Source organism: Urocitellus parryii, chromosome 4 (genome assembly GCF_045843805.1).
Source record: "Urocitellus parryii isolate mUroPar1 chromosome 4, mUroPar1.hap1, whole genome shotgun sequence".
In the NCBI taxonomy this organism is placed as follows: Eukaryota; Metazoa; Chordata; class Mammalia; order Rodentia; family Sciuridae; genus Urocitellus; species Urocitellus parryii.
In genome coordinates this window covers 43,984,713-44,004,340 of record NC_135534.1, presented here as the reverse complement: position 1 = coordinate 44,004,340, position 19,628 = coordinate 43,984,713, and the positions used below count along the sequence as shown (strand labels likewise).

General features: G+C 45.2%; 1 protein-coding gene across 1 annotated transcript in view; it reads left to right on the top strand.

Moving 5' to 3' along the window:
- Positions 1-19,628, top strand: part of Nav2 (neuron navigator 2) — a 271,097-nt gene that overhangs the window by 149,569 nt on the left and 101,900 nt on the right. Inside the window, exon 12 of the mRNA XM_026405279.2 lies at positions 1,725-1,847. Coding sequence (XP_026261064.2) covers positions 1,725-1,847 — 123 coding nt within the window. The remainder of the gene's footprint in view (positions 1-1,724; positions 1,848-19,628) is intronic.

Genomic DNA, 19,628 nt, shown 5'->3' with positions numbered 1-19,628 from the left:
AAGAAAAAAGCACAATTCGGTCAATTTCACTCCCCAGTACCTCCCCCATCCTTCTCTACCCTCTCTCCCTGATTCCTTCTTTATCCTACTGGTCTCCCTTATAAAAATTCATCACTTTTAAATGTGCAAAACAGTCATTTTTAGTATATTCAGAGAGCTTTTACCTTTTTAAGTTCATATAGTTGAGTGAAAAACTCACTCTATCCTGCTGTTTTGTCCACACAACCACAAACACTTTGTTGATTGACACTTGGTTGATTGACTCATAGTTTTCATCATGCTGGTGTTGCATCATCTGATTGCTAATGTCCTTAAGGAAGGAAGAGAGGGCCATCAGGTTTCCAATTTGGAGATGACCTCTGGAAAACAGCCCTGATGGAAGTTCCTTTGGCCAGTACTAGGAGCTGCTCATCACAGCAGCTACTCCAGGGAAGGCGTTCTCCTCTGCCCCTCACTTGGCATAGCTAGTTCTCCACAGCGTCTCACAGTTCTGTTCTTCCAAGAACATATCCCAAGAGAGTCCCCAGTCAGAAGTGAGAGATATTCAGGGATCAGGAACCCTCAGGACCTATCCCATATAAGCTAAGCTGAAATGCCAAAGGCAGGAAAACCTCTATAATTTAGTTCATTTGACTCTGTGTCAAGAAATAATGACTCATGGGGCTTTTGCTACATATTATTGAACTTGAACTATAATGTGGTTGTGTTTTCAGAGATCTTACAAGGTGATCCAATGGGGCTATGCAGCGATAGGGATCTGAATTTGGTTTCTGGCTCTACCCAAATTTTGCTTTGCCTTCTGTTCTGTTCTAACATAACCAATCTCCTTTTGGAGCCTCTGGGGGAGGAGCCAGGTAGATATGAGGTACAGCTGCTTTGGACCTGATCCAGTGGTTGTGCTCTCAGAGAGTCATCCAGTTGGTCGACAGCTATCTATTCAGAAAGTTCCAGGGATCCTCCTTTCCCGACAACACTGATTTCATCAGAAGACAGCTTTGGAGCATCACCAAGAGATCTGGCAAATTAGCACAAGTGTTATTCACATAGTTTTGTGACCACCCTTAAGACATCAGTATCAAAGACCATGACAACCATAGTAATGCCTGCCAGTTATAGGGATTTATACAGATTGCAGAGCACTTTGTATTCCTTACCTCAGTTATTCTCACACACCCCTTGTAAGATTCACACATGTAACAAGCTATGATATTCCCAAGATCTGGGGAAGTGACTTGCCCATAATGATTGCTAGCCCCGCAATCCCCTGTCTTTCCTGCCTGCTTTCCCCACTGCACTGCTCTGGAATAGTTCTGCATACAATTTGCTAATGACTTGTCAGTTCCATTTACATTGCTTAGGTAAAACACCTGCTTGTGTAATTGCTGACATTAAAAAGTATGTCATGGATACATCTGACAGTTAATTTTATTCACTAGTTCCCTTCTGCTTCATAGATTCCTGTGAGTTTGGGTTAATTAAGCGGAGTGTTTTTTTTTTTTTTTCCTCTAGCAAGCTGGTGATCCTCTGGGTTGAATCTGTGACTGAGTTATCCTTGGGCTATGATTGGTGACAGAGCCTCAGGGAATCCTTAGTTCTTCCCCCATTGGAGCACGCAGGGCTTAGCCACGCAGGGCTTAGCCACGCAGGGCTTCTGGATACGAATAACAAGTCAGTGCGAATGCTTTTGACCATACACGTGTATCATCCTCTTCTCCTTTTAAAAGGTATATGACCGATGGTGGACTTGGCCTCTACACCCGTCGCCTGAACCGGCTCCCTGATGGGATGGCTGTGGTGCGTGAGACCCTGCAACGAAATACCTCCCTGGGCCTTGGAGATGCTGACAGGTAAGCTCGCCCTGCTTGGGGTTGGCCAGATGCAGAGGGGACTCCAGAGTGGCCTGAGAAATGAGGGTCATGATGTTGGTCCCTTTGACCGGAAGAGAAGAAAGGAACCACTACAGCAGGTGGGAAAGGCCTGCTGAGTTCTAGAGCCTTGCTTCTTTGTAGGATGGTGCTTCTGGCAGGGAGAGCACAGGGAATTCAGGTGTGGGTAGATTTGTTGTTGTTTGGTCTGTTGCTACAGCATCTGTGTCAGTTCAGCTGGCCCTAGGGGACCTGCCTCACTTCCTCTCTCACTAGTGCGCTTTCTAGGTATTGCACCTTGCAATAAACAGCAGGTCCATGTGCAGAAGGGAGGCTTGGCCTCGGCCAATCAGGCTTTACCATGGTCTTGGTTGCTTGGTAGTAGGAGGTGAGGCTTAAGAATGTGGGTATACACATTAAACTGCTGAGCTCAGTAGTTGGCTTTATAGGGGTCTATCAGGCTTCATGGCACCACTGTCGGGGACAGGGAGCTTCAGACCACACTACTGTAGAGAAAGAGGATGACTGTGGTCTCCAGGGTTCTCCTCCTTACTATGACACAAACTGATTCTACGACCTTGAGCAGCCTGTTAAGGGAAGGTGTTGAAGTGTATGATTTCCATGATCCCTTCCAGCTCCAGTGTCCTGTATTTCTGGATCTCAGTACAGATTTCAAATACTGTTTAGTGATCTGACTGTTGAAGTATTTTCTGGCATACTTGACCTCTTTCTGCTTCTGGGTTGATGAAATGTAACATGGAATTTAGATAGGAATTTTTTGAAATTACTGTGCGCTTTTAGGTGTTCACCCTCAAGTGTCAGAAATCCAAAAAGTAGCACAAGTCAAGTCCCAGCCACTCTCCTGGAAGGACTTGCTTTTGACATAGAGCTGGGTGACTCCTGTGATCCTCTGGCTTCCAAGAAACAGGGTAATACACTAAAGAGACAGACACTAAAATCACGCCCAGAAATGGAATTTGCTGCAGAGGAATCTTCACATTCTCTAGGGGCAGGCCAGAAAGCTTGGGCTGGGGCAGAGAGCCCTGGATTAGTAGTCAGGAAATTGGGCTTCGGCCCACTCTCTACCACTGAATTGAAGTGTCCTCCATAGAATCCCCCAGTATCCAAGGTGCTCATTTATATTTATATCAGGAATAACAGAAGCCTCTCCACCAGATTTCTGGCTCAAGTCAGCTTTTTTTCCCCCCTGTAATTAGTAAAAAAGTATTGGTTGGAAAATTCGGGAGAAACGTGAACCATTTGAAAATTGCTCCTTCTGTTTCTTAAACTCTCTGTAACTAAAATCTTTCTATTAAATATTATCGGGGGAAAACACATCAGGTGCTGCAGCACCCCCACTGGAGAGTTCACAACTTGCCAAATTATTTCACTTATTTGTGTTCTCCTGTGATCATGTAGTTTGTTAGTAAATCTATTAGCACAACTGCAGGCCTTACAAGGTACTTTTCCCCTTGTAGCAAGAGAAGAATATGGGTTCGGCAGTTTAATTTAATGCTTCATTGCAGGGTTAATGGAATTACTATGGATCACAGCCAAGCTTTTTTCTACTTCTGATGATGGAGAATTGGGGGTGGGGTTGGAAAGATGGATAGCATTTGTTGTGTTGTTTTAGTTTAGCCTGCATGATTAAACCAACAACAGTGTATTCTAGTCCTTCACAGATGAATGCTGAGATGCGATCACACAAAACTGAATGGATAACCCGTTAAATATTAAATAAAGAACTCAAGTGGCTTTAAAAAAAAAAATAGGACTTAAGTTTAGTGAGGTGACACACACCTTTAATCCCAGCTTCTCAGGAGGCTGAGGCAGGAGGATTGCAAGTTCAAGGCCAGCCTAGGCAATTTAGGGAGACCCTGTCTCAAAATAAAAAGTAAAAAGGCCTGTATCTTTTTAGAGAACATATTTCCTCTTACCAGGACAAGAACAATATTACCCAAATTACAACATTTGGGGAACTATTTCAAGGGTACAGTACTTCTGGGTTCAATCCTCAGTACTAACAAAGAAAAAAGGATTTAGTAATGACTATAAATTTCTTACTATATCATATAATTTCTGGCTTGCAGGAAGGGAGATATTTTATATTGTTCTATAATGTGCTAAATTTTTAATCACCAGTTACTGTGAACAGACCATAGTGATGCTTCATCTGTGGCTAAGCTGAAATAGTAGTGGATTTGCCTATATAAAGTTCTCTATGTAAATCTCTATGTCTGTATTCCAGAGAAATGCTTCACAAGGTTGGGGAGGCTAATGTCAGTAATACAGGAAATCATATTAAGTGGTAGATAGGAAAATTTTCCTAATATTTATATTTTAATTTTTATATTTTAAAAACTATCACATCAAACCACGATTTCACACATATTGCTTAAGGTAAGAATAATGTAATGGGCTGGGATTGCAGCTAAGTGGTAGAGCACTTGCCTAGCATGTGTGAGGTGCTGGGTTCAATTCTCAGCACTGCATATAAATAAAAAAAATAAAAGGTTCATTGACAACTAAAAAATATAGATTTTTTAAAAAAAATAATGTAGGCATGAGACAACTCACTATGAAATATCAAGGGAAAATATCACAGATGGTGACTGTGCAAATGTTTCCAACTTAGTAATGCTGTTCTTGCCCTGTTCTGTAATTGGAAATATGTTCTCCAACAATTTAAATCAGACAAGTGACCAGAATTCTTCCTTTTTAACCTCTAGGAGGTTATATATAGAAAGGAACTCCAGTCTTTATGGATTTACACATAAGCAATAGTCCACATGTGTTCTCTAAAGGAAATAGGAAACGTTCTGACATATTAGACCTGACCAGATTTCAGCAAAGGGAAGACGAGCGTGAGACAGGCAGATCACCCTATGGATGAGAAGACCACTGACCTCGGCAGTGGCTCAGGAGGACAGCAGCTATTCCCTAAGACTTTAAAGGACCTCCCAGAAAGACCTTAGCTATTTGCAACAGAATGTAGCTGCTGTGTCTTCAGGGTTATTAAAAGCAACTGATAAGAATGTGTACCTTTGGAGTCTAAAAGATAGAGACCATGTCAGTTTGTATCTTGTATGTCACCAGCTGGCTTTTGAGAAATTATAAATTAGATAGTAAACTTGAGTGCCAACTCTCCCCTTGATCTCCTCTCACTCTCCAGTTCTTTCCTGATATTGATCAGTGGCTACTTCCAGCCAATGAGAGCCAGTGGGCTGAGATGGGAGGATCAAAAGGGATGAATTAAGGTGGCTTATTGCATGTCACAGGCCCCAGATAGCAGACAAATGAAACGTACTTTCAGAGGAAGAAGAAATGGGGCAAGTGGGGTGGAGAGACTGGGTTAATGGAGAGCGGGATGGTTGGTTGAACTTCCGCTAGTTCCTGCACACCCTGCTGTCCCCTCAGAAGCTCTGGAACTCCAGGAGTTGGGGGACAGGTCTCCAAGTCAGTTATTTCTTAGGCACAGTCCCTTCTGAGATCCATAGAAGAAGAGGAGCAAAAATAGGAAGAGATTCTTCCTTTGCCTTCAATTCCAAACCTGTCATGGGCATAATAATCACCCCCAAATGTCTACGTCTCTGAATCTCCAGAACCTGTGGATAGATTGTTATACCGCAGGGGGGAGGAAAGGTTGCTTATTGACTAACAGAGAGATTGCTCTGGGTCAAATGGGCTCCGTGTGGTTACAAGATGCTTGAAAGTACAAAAGGAAGACAGAAGAGGAGGCTAGAGCAATGCCATGTGGCAGGGAGGTGACCTGCCATTGCCAGCTTTGGAGATGAGGAGGAAGACCACTGCCATAGGATGCAGGTGCCTCTGGAAGAGGGAAAGGCAGAGAGCAGATGCTCCCCTGGGGCCTCCAGAAATGAACGGAGCCTGCTGACACCATGACTCTAGAAACATGAAGTTATAGATTTGTAAGGTAGCGTTTTTAGCCTCTCTTTTTATAGTAGTTTGCTACAACAGCAATAAAAAAAAAATCAATTGAAAACTTTATGAGAAACTAGTAAAAACAGTAAAAGTTGCGCTTTTCCTAATGGATTGCTAAGAACTGTGCCAATCACCTTACCAATATTAGGTCATTTATCCTGACCCTTTGAGAGGATATGTTATTCTAGTTTTATAGACTTGAAGCGGTGGAGCGGTGCTCCAAGAGGCTCTGTAAACTTGCTCCAGGTTACACTAATGAGGATCTAAGCTGGGCTGCAAACCCAGGCCTGTTAGCATCTCCTCCACCCCAATCCCCACCCAATGCTCTACCAGCTAACCTCCTTTAGGGAGCTCTCCTTATAGAGATTTTTTTAATTCCTTAAGTAACTCACACCCTTATCTCAGCACCATCTTTTCAAATGAGACTGTAGTCACTAAAAACTCTTTAAAAAAAAATCCTTGAGGAACAGTGTAAAGCAATTTGCATTAAGAGAGAAGGAATATTTCCTCACTCATCTCTCCCCATCCCAGACTTTTTGCACATGGATACTGCAGATGGGTTTGTTCTCACCCCTTTTCCATCAGTGACCACAGATCTCAAGGAAAAGGTCCTTTTGTACAGAAGTCTAGACCAGCTCACTCCTTGCAAGTTTGATGTAGGGACTCCTGTTTGCAAATTCTGACCAGTTGCAATGCTGTGTTGTTAGTTGGGGAAGGAGTCCATAATTTCAAGATTCCAGACAAGGGTTGATGTTTCTCTTTAGTGACCTAGGAAATCCAGGGCCACCAGAATCTGTGAAGATTCTGCAGTTATCCCAAAATTTCTTTATCAGGCACAGTGATCTGAAGGATGCTGATGCAAGAGGATCACAAGTTCCAGGCCAGCCTGGGGAACTTAGTGAGACTCTGTTTCAAAATTTAAAAATTTTCTGGGTGTGGTGGTGCACACCTGTAATCCCATTTTCCAGAGGTTGAGGCAGGAGTATCACAAGTTTGAGATCAATCTCAGAAAGTTAATGAGACCCTAAGCAACTTAGTGAGTCCCTGTGTCCAAAGGAAAAGGGCCAGGGGAAGGCATGGGAATGTAGTTCATACCCAATACTAGAGGGGGGATAATGAAAATAAACAAATTAAAAGTTTAATTTCTTAGTCACACTAGCCACATTTAAAGTGCTTAGAAGCCCCAACTGGGCTGACCCAGCTGATGGCACAGACAGCACATTTTCATCATTACAGCAAGGTCTTCTGCATAGCACTGGTAAATGGTCTCAGATATATTGCAAAAGGCAGCTAAGGAGGAAGAGATGTGGGGTTTTCTGTAAGGACACCCTGGTTCCAGTTCTCTCTTATGCAAGTCATTTAACTCCCCGGGGTTTGATTTTTTTTTTTTGTCTCTAAAACAAGGATGGAATTCATACCTGTCTCCCAGAGAATGTTTGTAAAGCATCAAAGAGAAAAACTCTCCACTCTCCCTGTGAGCCTCTCAGGGCAGTCTGGGCTCTACCTCTCTGCAACTCGCTTTTCTTTATTTAATTACTCATAACTAAGTTCTCTTCTTTCTGTAATAGTTTATAATAACTAGATGATAAAAAACAGTTGTAATTTAAAGCAATATAGCGTTAGGACCAGGGGGAACTGTAAGTTAGAATATAATGTGTAGAAAAGGAAGAAATAGAGAATATGTACACACTAACCATAAGGTTCTACATGGTTGCATTTTTGAGGGGTAGTTCATCATTGAGCTCCCTAGTAGCCCAAGTGAAAGTGGACCACATGAGCCTTCAAGCCGCCCTCCCTTTCAGATTTGTAACATAGTATTTTATCTTCGTGATCTTCGTGTTCTCTTGCGTGGGTCAGTCACTTGATCTTGATAAATCACTCCTTCTCCCTCTTTCTCTCACTCCCATTCTCTTCTCATTTTCCTCGCCCTCTCCTTTTGAGTGCCTTGTTACTCCCTGTGACACCTGTTAGTGCCCAAGAGCATTTTCTCAGTCCTGCATTCAAGGGTTCTACCTATTCTCATGGGACGGTGATGTTTATTCTGTTTCCTTTCCATCTCTCTTCCCCTTTCCTCTCCTGTTTGTGGACAGGAGAAACAAAGGAGGAGAGATTGAAAGTCATTTTCATTTTAAAGCTCATAAAAGGCGGCTTAGAGGCAAACCTCTACTTCCATGGTAACAGGGTAGTAATTACCGCATTGGGCTTTCCCAAGGGCCGCTTTCCTGCAGGTACTACTGGCTTCCTTTTAAGTGAGAGCTGCTTCTTGTAGAATCCGTGGGCAGGGGCCACCTGGGCTGAATGGAGGGTGGTGCTGACAGGAAGCAAACCATCTGCACTTCAAACCACAAAGGAATTCTCCAGAGGGTCAGGAAGAGAAGAGACAGAACAGCCTGCAGAGTCTCATTCCTTGTGCAAGCACTGTTCTCAGGAAAGAAGAAAGAAAGAAAGAACAGAACAGTGTGGCAGGCCCGTGAGACTCTCCCACACCATGTTGCCCACGTTCCTAACCTCATCCCTGACTCTGTCACACCACATATGACAGCACAGCCAGGTGGGAAGCAGAATCACAACTTCAAAGTCCATTTTCTGTAAATTGTGTGTTTTCAACAGTAATTTAAAGGTAATTTGTACTTAAAGTGTGGATGAAAAGATGTCTAGCTATATGATATGAAAGCCAGAATGAGAGTCCAAACAGAGGAGCCAGAACAGAGAGCGTTTCTCTGTGCTTATTCCCTCAGCAACCCACCACATAGGCCCCAAGCCCCTGCAGAAATGTGTCCTACAACATGAAATCACTCCATGTGTTTTAATCTAGGTTTCTAGGAAAGCCTTTGCATCCGTTAGGATAGGGCAGGTGTAACAAGTCATTCCAAAAACCCACCCTGACTCTCTGGCAGTTCAGGGGAGGCTGTCTTGCATATTATTTCTTGCTCTGGGACCCAGGATGCCAGAGGGATTTCCATTTAGAGCACTGGTCATCCCCATCACTATGAGAGCACAGTGAACTACACACTGTCTCTTAAAGTTTCTGCACAGGAATGACCACGGGGCAGCCACTCACTTGTTATTGGCCAGAGAAAGTCACATGGATATACTTAAATTCAAAGGTGAAGGATGTGCAATTCTACCATGTGTCTGCAAGGAGAACAGAAAACATGCTCTACCAGTGACTATACCAGTAACTTCATAGTTTTATTACAGCCTGAGCTTAATGTCCATCCGTGCCCTATTTTTCAATCAACTCCATGTCAGGCAATGAATCATATATTTACTGTATACCTATCAGATGTCAAGCACTGTGCCCACCCCACCCCACCCCACCCCATCCCGGAACCCATGGCCTCTAATAGCACCTCTGGATGGGACAGAGTGAGCAGATATAATTGCCTTTCTGGTGGGTAAGGAATGTGGTAGTTGAATTGTTAAGGAATTTTATCCAGTGCCGTGGGTCAGGTGTATGTCAACCAGGTATTTGGAGTATGTTTTGATATGTGACAGCTTGTTGAAAATGGTGATGATTGCTTAATATTTCCTGAGCGCCTCCCATGCAGCAGGCCTTTGGGCTCCAAAGATAAGTAGGACAGAGTCCCTGCACTCGAGAGAGTCAGACATTGTGACCCCGTGTGCCAAGAGCTAAAGAGACGTTTTCCGTGTGCTAACTGTGGGCCTACACTGGGAACTTATTGCTATCCTAGTAAAATGCAGGAGGTTTGCTTGTAGTGGATTTTGGTCAGTGAGGATTTAAAAGATCCTTTAGAAATACTACTCAAGTGTCAAACAGGCCTGTTCATCTCATCATACATGTGAGATTTCTTTTTTGTTTCCTTTAATATCCTTTGTAGGGGCTGGGTTGTAGCTCTTGGTAGAGTGCTTGCCTAGCATGTATTAGACACTGGATTAGATTCTTAGCACCACATATAAATAAATAAATTAAATAAAGGTCCATCAACAACTAAAAAATATATAATACCACAAAATCCTTTGTCGCTTTTTTAAAAAATATTTTTTTAACAAAATATATTTTTTAGTTGTGGATGGACACAATACCTTTATGTGTTTTATTTATTTATTTTTATGTGGTACTGAGGATTGAACCCAGTGCCTCACACGAGTGCTGTGCCACTGAGCCCCAACCCCAGCCCCCGCTTTGCTACTTTTAAAGAGCAACCTCGCGGTGAGTTCAGTAACTGAAATGTAAGATCGAATAGAACGAGACCAGTGTCTAGCTAGGACAGCCCTTATGTTGGCTTATGCCAAGTGTCCCTAGTTTCAGTATGACCTTTATGTTGGTCCACTGTGACAGCCCAGTGGCAGAAAGTGAATTTCTATCCATGGTCGTCTTGCATACCCATCTTTTGCCCCGGCTGCCTCTCTTCAGCCAGTTCACCCCACACAGAGGCTTTCCACGCCGGGCTCGGTGGGTTCACTCATCAGTTATAGCCTCTCGCTTTGCGTGTGAGGTAACTGAGTCTGTGAGTGGCCCAACAACTATTTCCTCCAGGCTCCGGAGAGCAAGGTCGCCTCCATGTGTGAAGAACATGAACTCAGAGGATCTCTGATGAAAGCACAGGTGGTCTGTTTGGTGATCGTGAATGATCATGAGTGGCATCATGAATACCCACATGGTAAGGGAAGGAGTGCACTGGGAACTCAGAGACCTTATCCTGGACCTGACTGCCACCTTGGCAAGTGCTTTCCCTCTCTGCCTCCCATTTCTCCCCCTGAACCATCAGGCCAGCTGATCTTTAAGGCCTCTGAGCTCCTGTGAGCCAGGGTTCTTATTTATCACCTCAAGGCAAAGTGACACAGTGATCCCGGAGCTCATCCTCATGGGAAGGACCTCTGCGAGCTCTTCCACTCTGAGTGTCACCATGACATGAGTTGGTTGTGATGCCGTTTCAGCTAGAAGCAGGTTGCTTGCCCCAGGCCCCCAGCATGTCCAGGCTTGAGCGCTGCCGCAGCTGCCTGGCCAAGGGAGGGCCCCTCCTGTGCACACAGCAGACCTTTCAGGGAAGGACACCTTGCTGTGCGCTAAGCCCATCCACTTGGAGGAGTTTGAGAGAGGCAGGTGGCTGCTCTTGCTGATGGTGGGCTCAGAAGAATGCCTGGGACTGAAGGACCAGAATGAGATCTTCTGAGGGGAAGTGTGGGAAGGACAGAGCTGTGGTTGACAGTGGTTGGCCCTTAGGCCTTCTGACACTTTGGAGAAAATCTTCTGTCATCCATTGCAATGGATTTTGTTTGAACTGGAGCCTCACTATAATTATATTAAGAGATGAAGCTCATAGAATTGTCTTATTTTCTTGTAGAGATAACAAAACTCAAAGTAACTGATAAGCAATGAATTATACTCCTTTTGGTGGGTGTTTTGACTTAGGATTTAATTAGACTTAGCTATATTCTTCCCTAAATCAGCATTCATAGTGGGTATTAACTATCCAGGGCTAGGTGGGTGGTCAGCCCTGGGCATGGGCCAAATTGGGGAGTGTGGAGGGATTTTCCCTCATTGATTGTTCATGTAGTCACACTAGCATCCAGAGGACAAAACAGCACTTGGGATGGGTTTGAGCTCATACAAGGAAACAATGAGTTTTACATTTAAGGAAACTGAGGCTCCTTTCCCAAAGCAACAGTGATATAAGGGACAAAATTAGAATTTGAACTCAGATCTCTGTAGCCGCAAAACCACGGCTTTCAGTTTTTACACTAGTTTACCCCCTCATTCAAAGGCTCTGTTGCCATCCCTCCCCCAAAAAAAGAAGCTTACTCGGACCGACTGAGTAGTTGGTGAGCATCTCCCTGGTACCGGACATCAGCTGAGTTACTTGCAGAGGTGACTGCCTCCAGCCTGTTGGCCTTCAAGACTTCTTCCTCGGTACCATTTTCCCCATTTGGGAGGCTCCACAAAAGGCAAGCCCAAGTCAGCCCAGGCTCAGCCCAGGCTCTGCCGTGGCTGAGGGAATCCTTTCTCACCTGAGAAGGATCCTAGGAATGCTTGGAGCTGCAAGTTTAATACTTATTTATTTTTTTGAAGCCTTTTTGTTATTATTGTTTATTTTTATGTGGTGCCAGGGATCAAACCCAGTGCCTCATCATGCTAGGTAAGTGTTCTACCACTGAGCCCCAACCCCAGCCCCAATACTGCTCTCTTAAGAATACACCAGCCTGGAGCACTCCTGTCATCCTCACTACTCAGAAAGCTGAAGCCATAGAATCACAAGCTCAAGGCCAACCTGGACAACTCAGTAAGATCTTGTCCCCTCAAAAATCCAAAAGGCAGGGGGATGTAGTTCAGTGATAGAGCATCGCTGGGTTTAATCCCCAGTACCAACAAAAAAAGTTTTAGTGTTTTATTATCAGTAAAGTTTTCAGAGTTGTCTGTGTCCTGTCCTATTAACCATATTGGTTGACAACCAGAGTATCCCTTCAGTTGTCCCCTTCTAGAGGTGGCCTTTGCTGTCGACCACAGTGGCTTTTTATGTCTCATCGGCCCAGGAAGAGGAGGCTGTCTCTGGGCTCTAGTGGCAGCCCACGTTTCCCCTTGTCCTCTGCGTACTTTGATTTATCTCTCTCATTAATCCCTCGAGTTCAGCACTACACAATGGCCTGAAACGAGATCTGAAGACTCTGACATTTTGAAGGATGTTGCAAGATTGTATGGAGGAGATTAAATGGAGACTGAAGGAAATGAGGTGGCTGCACGGGTGGGTGGCTCCAACCCCCAGCTTCAAGATGTCTATTGTCACCTCTCCTTTAAGCTGACCCTGAGATTTGGGGAAAGGGACTCACAGCCCTCCAGTTCCTCAGTGGCAAAATGAGGTTTAAAAAGGAATGCCCCCTGGCTGCCGATTCGAGCTGTCTGTCAACGTGGTTGGTGGGCAGCCCTTCAAGTGTGCATAGTTGAAGCCCTAGGGACCAAGGGCAGCAGAGCCTTAGGACATTGTGGCTTTGGGTGGGAGTCTGCTTGTCACCTTTTGTGGGGTGCAGAGGTCCCCCCCATAGGGCCCTTGGTAATTTGGAATCTAGGATCCTAGTCTCATTGTCAACAACAACTCTCATTTGTTGAGCTCCTGCAATGTCCCAGGTATTCTCCTCGGTTTTCTGACAACCCAGAGAACCCACCAAGAGAGGAATTACCCCCATTTCACAGATGAGGAATCTGGGATCAATGAGCCTAAGGAACTTTTTTGAGTTACATAGGCAGTGCACGGCAGAGCTTTGAACTCCAGCCCAGGTCAGACTCCAAAACCAGTGTCGCTTCTGAGACACCATACTGCCCATGCTAACAGAGGAAAGTGGGCCACTCTTGACCAGTCCATGGACTTAGCTGTCTCTCATGATGATCCAGATGATGCTCCCACTTCTCCCAAGGAACCCTGCTAGTCTCCAGCCCTGCCTTCCCTGGGAAGCCTTCCTAGCTTCTCCCCTCCCACACCCCAGGCCTCTCGTCCATCTGGGGTCCCTGTAACCCATCTTACTTTCTGTGATAGCACTTAACATGCCTTTCGGATTCTGGGCTCCCAGATGTGTGGTCTTCCCCTCTAGACTAAGAGGGGTGACCCAGAATGCAGTCATGTTCTTCTCTGCTTTCTCAGACTTTACACAGAACTTGACACCTATGGTTGTAGGTGTTTGCTGATATATTTAATTAATGAGTCAATGCTATTTAGTTTGCCTCCTCTTTTTCCATCCAGTTCTTTGGCAAATGAGCTCTAAATCTCTCTGCTTTCTCATCCCCTACCTCCCCACCACCACCTCCACAGCAGCCCAGGCAGCCATTGTCTCATCTGAGTTCCCACCGTCATCTCCTGGGCTCTCTGGCTCCACTGTGGCCTTCCGATGGTACTTCTCCACCCAGCAGTCATTATATATCTATATCTATATCTATATCTATATCTATATCTATATCTATATCTATATATCTCTAACATATACATCAGATCCCCTCAGTCCCTGCCTCAAACTTCACATCAATGAATTTCCACTGCATGGAAATCCAGATCCCTACCATATTGTGCATGCCGTAGCCCCTGCCCGTCTCCCTGGCCTCTCCTCATCCTCCTTCCTTTTGCTTCTCCAACATACCACACCTTAAGAACTTTTGCACATGCTATTCCCTCTGACTGGATGTCCTTCCCACCCATCTCCATTTATCTTTACAGACTGGCTCATTCTCCTCCTTCAGGTCTCAACTTAAACATTATCTCAGGAAAGCTGTTCCTGACCAGTCCTCCACCAAACAGAGGTCTCAGCCATTAGGTTCTTTTAGAAATTGTTTATTTCATATCTACTCAATTATTTTACACCCCTTGTTTTGATAAATTTATATTTATCTATCTGTTACGTTTTCCCTTGTAGACGTAAGCGTAAGTAAAACAACAACCAGGTCAGCGTTGCTAGTGGGTGAATCCCCTTTTCTGGCATAATGACTGGCTCAGAGGGATTGCTCCTTACTAGACCATGAATGAATAAATGAATGAATGAATGAATGCCAGGCCCTGTAATGCAGGGCTCATGTACTGAATGTTTAAAACCAATGTCAGAACAGGGCACTGGCCAAATGGAACAGGGCTATGACCCATTCAAGTGGCCATCGTGCTCCTGTAAACTACTCTTAATGAGTGACAAAGTCAATCTTGGTGCTATGGTGAACCATCTTACTCTGTCTTTATCCAGCCCTCAAACCTGCCCCCAACACCACCCCTCCTAAAAAAAAAAATGGGTTTATTGATATCTAAGAACTTTTCTTGTCACTAAATGGTTTGATCCAGGATGCTTCCATTTTGGAAAATCTATTTGACCTGTGACTTCCTGACAAGTTTAGACTGCAGCTTTCCTGCCTCCCAGCTGCATGATAATAGGGGTCAGTTAACTTGTGCATCCCGAGGCCCCGTGTTCTCATCTGTGCTCACCTCCTTGGGCTGCTGTGGACATGTTGTGAGACAGTGCTAGGTTATGCCTGCGCCTGGTGATTATTATTATTTAGCAACGGATTAGAAAGCTGGGTTCACAGGTGAAGGGAGGAGCAAGGCTTAGAAAAGCTTAAAATTCCCTCATCTGGGAGCTGGGATGTAAATGTAGGTCCTTTCAGCCCTGATCCTGCACTGTGCCCACAGGGTATCTTTCTCTCTTTCTGATTCTGCTTTTGGGGGAAGTCTCACTTAATTCTTGATCCCCTGCTTGTCCCTTCCTCAGGGAAGTCAGGCAGGAGACAAAGCAGAAAATATTTAATGCCTGAGATCCCAGTGGGGTAGCTGGCAAAAGCTTGAGTAGTCAACAAGGGGCAACCATGTCCTGGTGGGAGGGCCTGTTCTTTAGAATCAGCAACTAACCAAAGTCAGAGGTGCAAACCTGTTAAAATCCCCAGCGAAGGTCTTGAAACAGAACATGAAAGGGTGCGTGACCCTGCAGATTTGAACTTCTCTCAGAGCCAGGCTATAATTCCAGCTTGGATTTGGAAGGAAAGATCTGAACCATAATTTGGGGAGGGCTCAGAACAGGCACTGATTATGTTTCAAGACACTAGCTGCAGGATGGGCAGCCGGAGCAGGGTGTCTGGCTGAGGCAATTAAACATGCTTGCTCCCATTTTAAACAAAGGCAGAGGAAGCCAGGCTCTTAATGATCTGGAATAAAGGGGCAGTGAGCAAAGCCGGCAGGCTGGAGGGGCTCCTGTGGGCCGGACCTACCTTGAAGGCCCCCTGCAGGAAGTCTGTGGGGAGACCTCCCTGCACAGCAGCGCCTGTCATGCTAATGACCCAGCCTCTCCGGTGCCTCTGAGGTCATCTCCCTGACTCCAGATTGGAGCCCAGCTGGAGAGCTTGGGTCTTTCTCCCCGACCGGCCTTGTCCAGCTGCACCGTGGCTCCTCTGCCTGTGCTGCTACTGCAGTTCCTGGCTCTGTCCTCACGGCGCCATGCCACATACAGGATACAGTGCCAACTCTGAAATGGCCCTCCTGGCCTCGGCCCTGCCACTTCCGGCCGCATCTCCCACTTCATACTTACTGAGCGGAGCTCTTCTCAGGCTCTGGCCTTCTCTGCGGCCTTCTAAGTCTGCACTTGGCCTGGGCAACCCTTCTTGTCCGTGCCCTTCTTTGCCAGGCTAACTGCTCCTCTTTCTGTATTCTGCTCAGATGCCTGCTTCTGTGGTGGCTCAGCCTTGATAAATTGCCTTCCTTTGAATTCCCAAAGGATTCTGTAGGATCCTTTTACTTCTAACTGAATCTTGAACATTTTTTTTCTTATTTTGCTACAGTAGGCTTATCTTATCTATCATTGGGTTTCCTGAACCTAATAATCCAGGATCTGACACATAGTAGGTGCTCAATCAGCACTTACTGAACTGGACTTCAGTTTTAGCTGAGTTGTGTCCTCCCCCCCGCAGGACTGGGCTTTTCTCACTCTCAGTATTAGCTAAGCGTTACTCTGTAGTGGTAGAGAGTAGGTCTTCAATAAAGGTCAGGTGCAGGCCTGGAAAAGCTGGTTTAGGATTGCGGCCACACACCTGTCCTAGTTTGTTGAGGCTACTGTTACAAAGTGCCATACATTGTGTGGCTTATAAATGCCAGATGTCTATTCTCACAGTTCTAGAGACTGAAGGTCCCAGATCAGGTATCTGCATGGGGAATTTTGGTGAGGACTCTTTCCTGATGCTGACTTCTTGTACCTCCACTGCAGAAACAGGGCAAGAGAGACTTTTGAGATTTTTTTTTAAAGGCCACTAATTCTATTTATTTATGTAATTTCTGGGGATTGAACCCAGGGATATTTTACAATTAAACTACACCCTCGGCCTTTTCTTAAATTTTTTTTTTTAAAGACAGAGAGAGAGAGAATTTTTTAATATTTATTTTTTAGTTTTCCGCGGACTCAACATCTTTGTTTGTATGTGGTGCTGAGGATCGAACCCAGGCCGCACGCATGCCAGGCGAGCGCACTACCGCTTCAGCCACATCCCCAGCCCTTAAATTTTGTGTTTTGAGACAGGGTCTTGCTAAGTGGCTTAGGGCCTCTCTAAGTTGCTGAGGCTGGCCTCAAACTTGTGATCCTCCTTCCTCAACCTCCTCAGCCCCTGGGATTTCAGGCATTACCTCTGAGCCTAGCCACTAATCCCATTGGTAAGGCCTCTACGTGTCCTAATGAATGAATTGAGGGGAGGCACAAACATTCAACCATCAGACACAGCACACAGTAGAGACTCTCTGACTATGAGGTGATGTGTTAGTACTGAGAGTGAGTCTGGAGCGGAGTTTTCTTCAAAGACACCAAAACCCTCTGCCTACCCCATAGATCCTTTGGTCAAAGGAAGGACTGGTACAGACCGATGCTGATGCTTTCAGATTCAGACAAGAGAAAGAGCTCTATAGCGTGGAGAAGGATTCCTACAGAGGTGGGCTTTTAGGTAGCCCTTGGGAAACAAGTGGAGGCTATAGGAGGTGGGGAAAAGAAGGAGCTATCCTGGTTTGATGATGGAAGGATGGAGGAAAGGAACGGAGCACAGGAAATTTTGTTCTCTGGGAGAGGCAACCCCGTCTTTGACTGCTTGTTTTCCAGGCTGTAGAGGGATCCACCTTGATGCTTAAAGCCTCACTTCTAGCAACCATGTGTCCCACTGTGCCCTTGGGAATTCACCTCCCCCATCCCCTGGGAGCTGGCTGTGTCACAGGTTAGCCCTGTGTCCTTGGAGAGAAGCCTTGTAAAAACAGACACTGATAGACAGAGGCAAATAGCTGACTTATTCATAGATGCCCTGGGGCTCGCAGTATTAGAACTGCCACCTCCTAATGATTAAACACTACACAAACACCCAGTGATCAGGGTGCCCTGCCATACATGGGCTGTAAACTAGAGAGGGCAACGGCTGTCCCAGCAACTGGGGGGAAGCATGGCTGACAAAATGCTTTCTGTCCTAAGCAACGTGGCCCTGGTGGGATCTGAGAAAGCAGACTCAGACCTTTGGTGCAACCTGCAGAGAAGTCAAAGAGGTCAGAGTCAGATTCTGAGGTCACTAAGAGTGGAAATAACCAGGGTCTCCCTCCCCTCTCCTGGGCTAGGTGTTCTGGATATGGTGCATGTTGATTTATATCACAGTCTAGTGAATTAGATAGTATATATTAAGAATTAGAGCTGGTAATTGATGGGGCTCGATGCAAGTGAGATCTGTCTAGATGATACACTTTATCTCCATTTCCATCTCCAATGGAAAGAAAGACTATCACTATGACTCTTAAGTTAGATGGTGTTGCTGACTCAGAGAGGCTAATCATTTTTCTGGAGTCAGAAAGCAAGCAAACACTAGAGACAGGACTAGAACCCAAGTCCTCTGGGCCTCCAGTACCAACCCTCTCCATGATTCCATACGATTACACTCCTCCCAGGGACTCCCAAGGGTCAAGTAAGTCAAAGTGCCTGGTGTGGGACTGACATGGCCTCTCTTATTATGTCTGTACCTGCCTCCCTCTGTCCCTTGAGAGCCACGGGTGAGAACAGAGTCTTGCTTGTGCCAGCCTCAATCTTGAGTTATGAGGATCTGCTGTTCCCATTCTTCAGTAAGAAAAAAAAAAAAATCATTCATTTACAAGGTTTGGATTTTCCAGTTTCTAGTTTTGCATGTTGTTGAAAGTAATGTCTAGTCACTACTAGAGGGTGTGGAGTGCTCATGGGAGGTCAGATATATTTGAGAAGAAAGCTTCCAGGAGAATTCCACCCCATCTGCCTCTACCTTGCTTGTTGGAGAACTCCTAAGCCCCTGAAAAGTGGCCCCATAACCAAAGGCAGAAATGCCATCAGATGGACACCCAGAATTCCCCAGATTCCCAGCAGCAGTTGTCACTACACTAGTCTTATATTCCCCTGCATATCTCCCCAGAAAGCTTAACCCATTCTGTCCCATCATTTCTGATAACATATTTGCCCAATATCCTATTTATTTACATATTTAAGGCAGCTTAAATTTGTAGAAGATACTTATTGTCCCAGTGACCGATTGATAGGGCAATCTGAATTTTTCATTCTTAATGATAATAAAGGATATTTAAGTTCTCGATTATGATTTCCAACCTATTTTAATGCATCTATGTCAATTTTATTGAAATATTCACAGAATTGAAAACTTGGGTCTTGACGGTTTCATTTATTTCTTTTTGTGCTACCCAGAACTTAGAATTGGGATGCTAGATGGCCTGCCAGTCTGAAATGTCCTCAGGAGGAGCCTTGAGTTTCAGAATCAGTGTTTGTAGTGTAATCCACACCTTCTATGTCTTCAGTTTCCCCATCTGTGAAATGGGTGTGTAAAGTCCTGGTCTCTCCCCTCCATTGTGCCCATGTTGGCAGCACTGAGGGGTGTGGGGCTCTCGACAGAGCAGGGAGACCAGCTGCCACCGAGAAGTGACCACCTGGTGCTGATGGAGCACAAAGCAATGGGCCAATTGGATGTCCCCATCAGGTTACAGTTGATTCTTCCAGAGCTTTCTTCCAGGAGAGACTCAGACTTATTATTATAAATTCCCTCTCCCTGCCTGCATCTCAATGTGACTTAAGGTCGTGCTGAAAGAAGATAGCATCCAAAGCCACTGGGTTGCTCTTCAAGTTACCAGCATTAAGCCCCCTCATGGACTGCACTGGCCATGGCTCTTGTTCCAGATGCCACCAGATGTGCTGTTGAGAGTTGGGGTTTCTCATCCGCCAGTTCTTTCTTTCTCAAGCTTCCTTTGATGCAAGGCCTTGAACTCAAGGCAGTTTGACACAATGGTTAAAAGCAAAGAGTCTAGAACAGGACACAACTGAAATCTCTGCTCAGTCACCAGCTAGCCAAATGAGTCA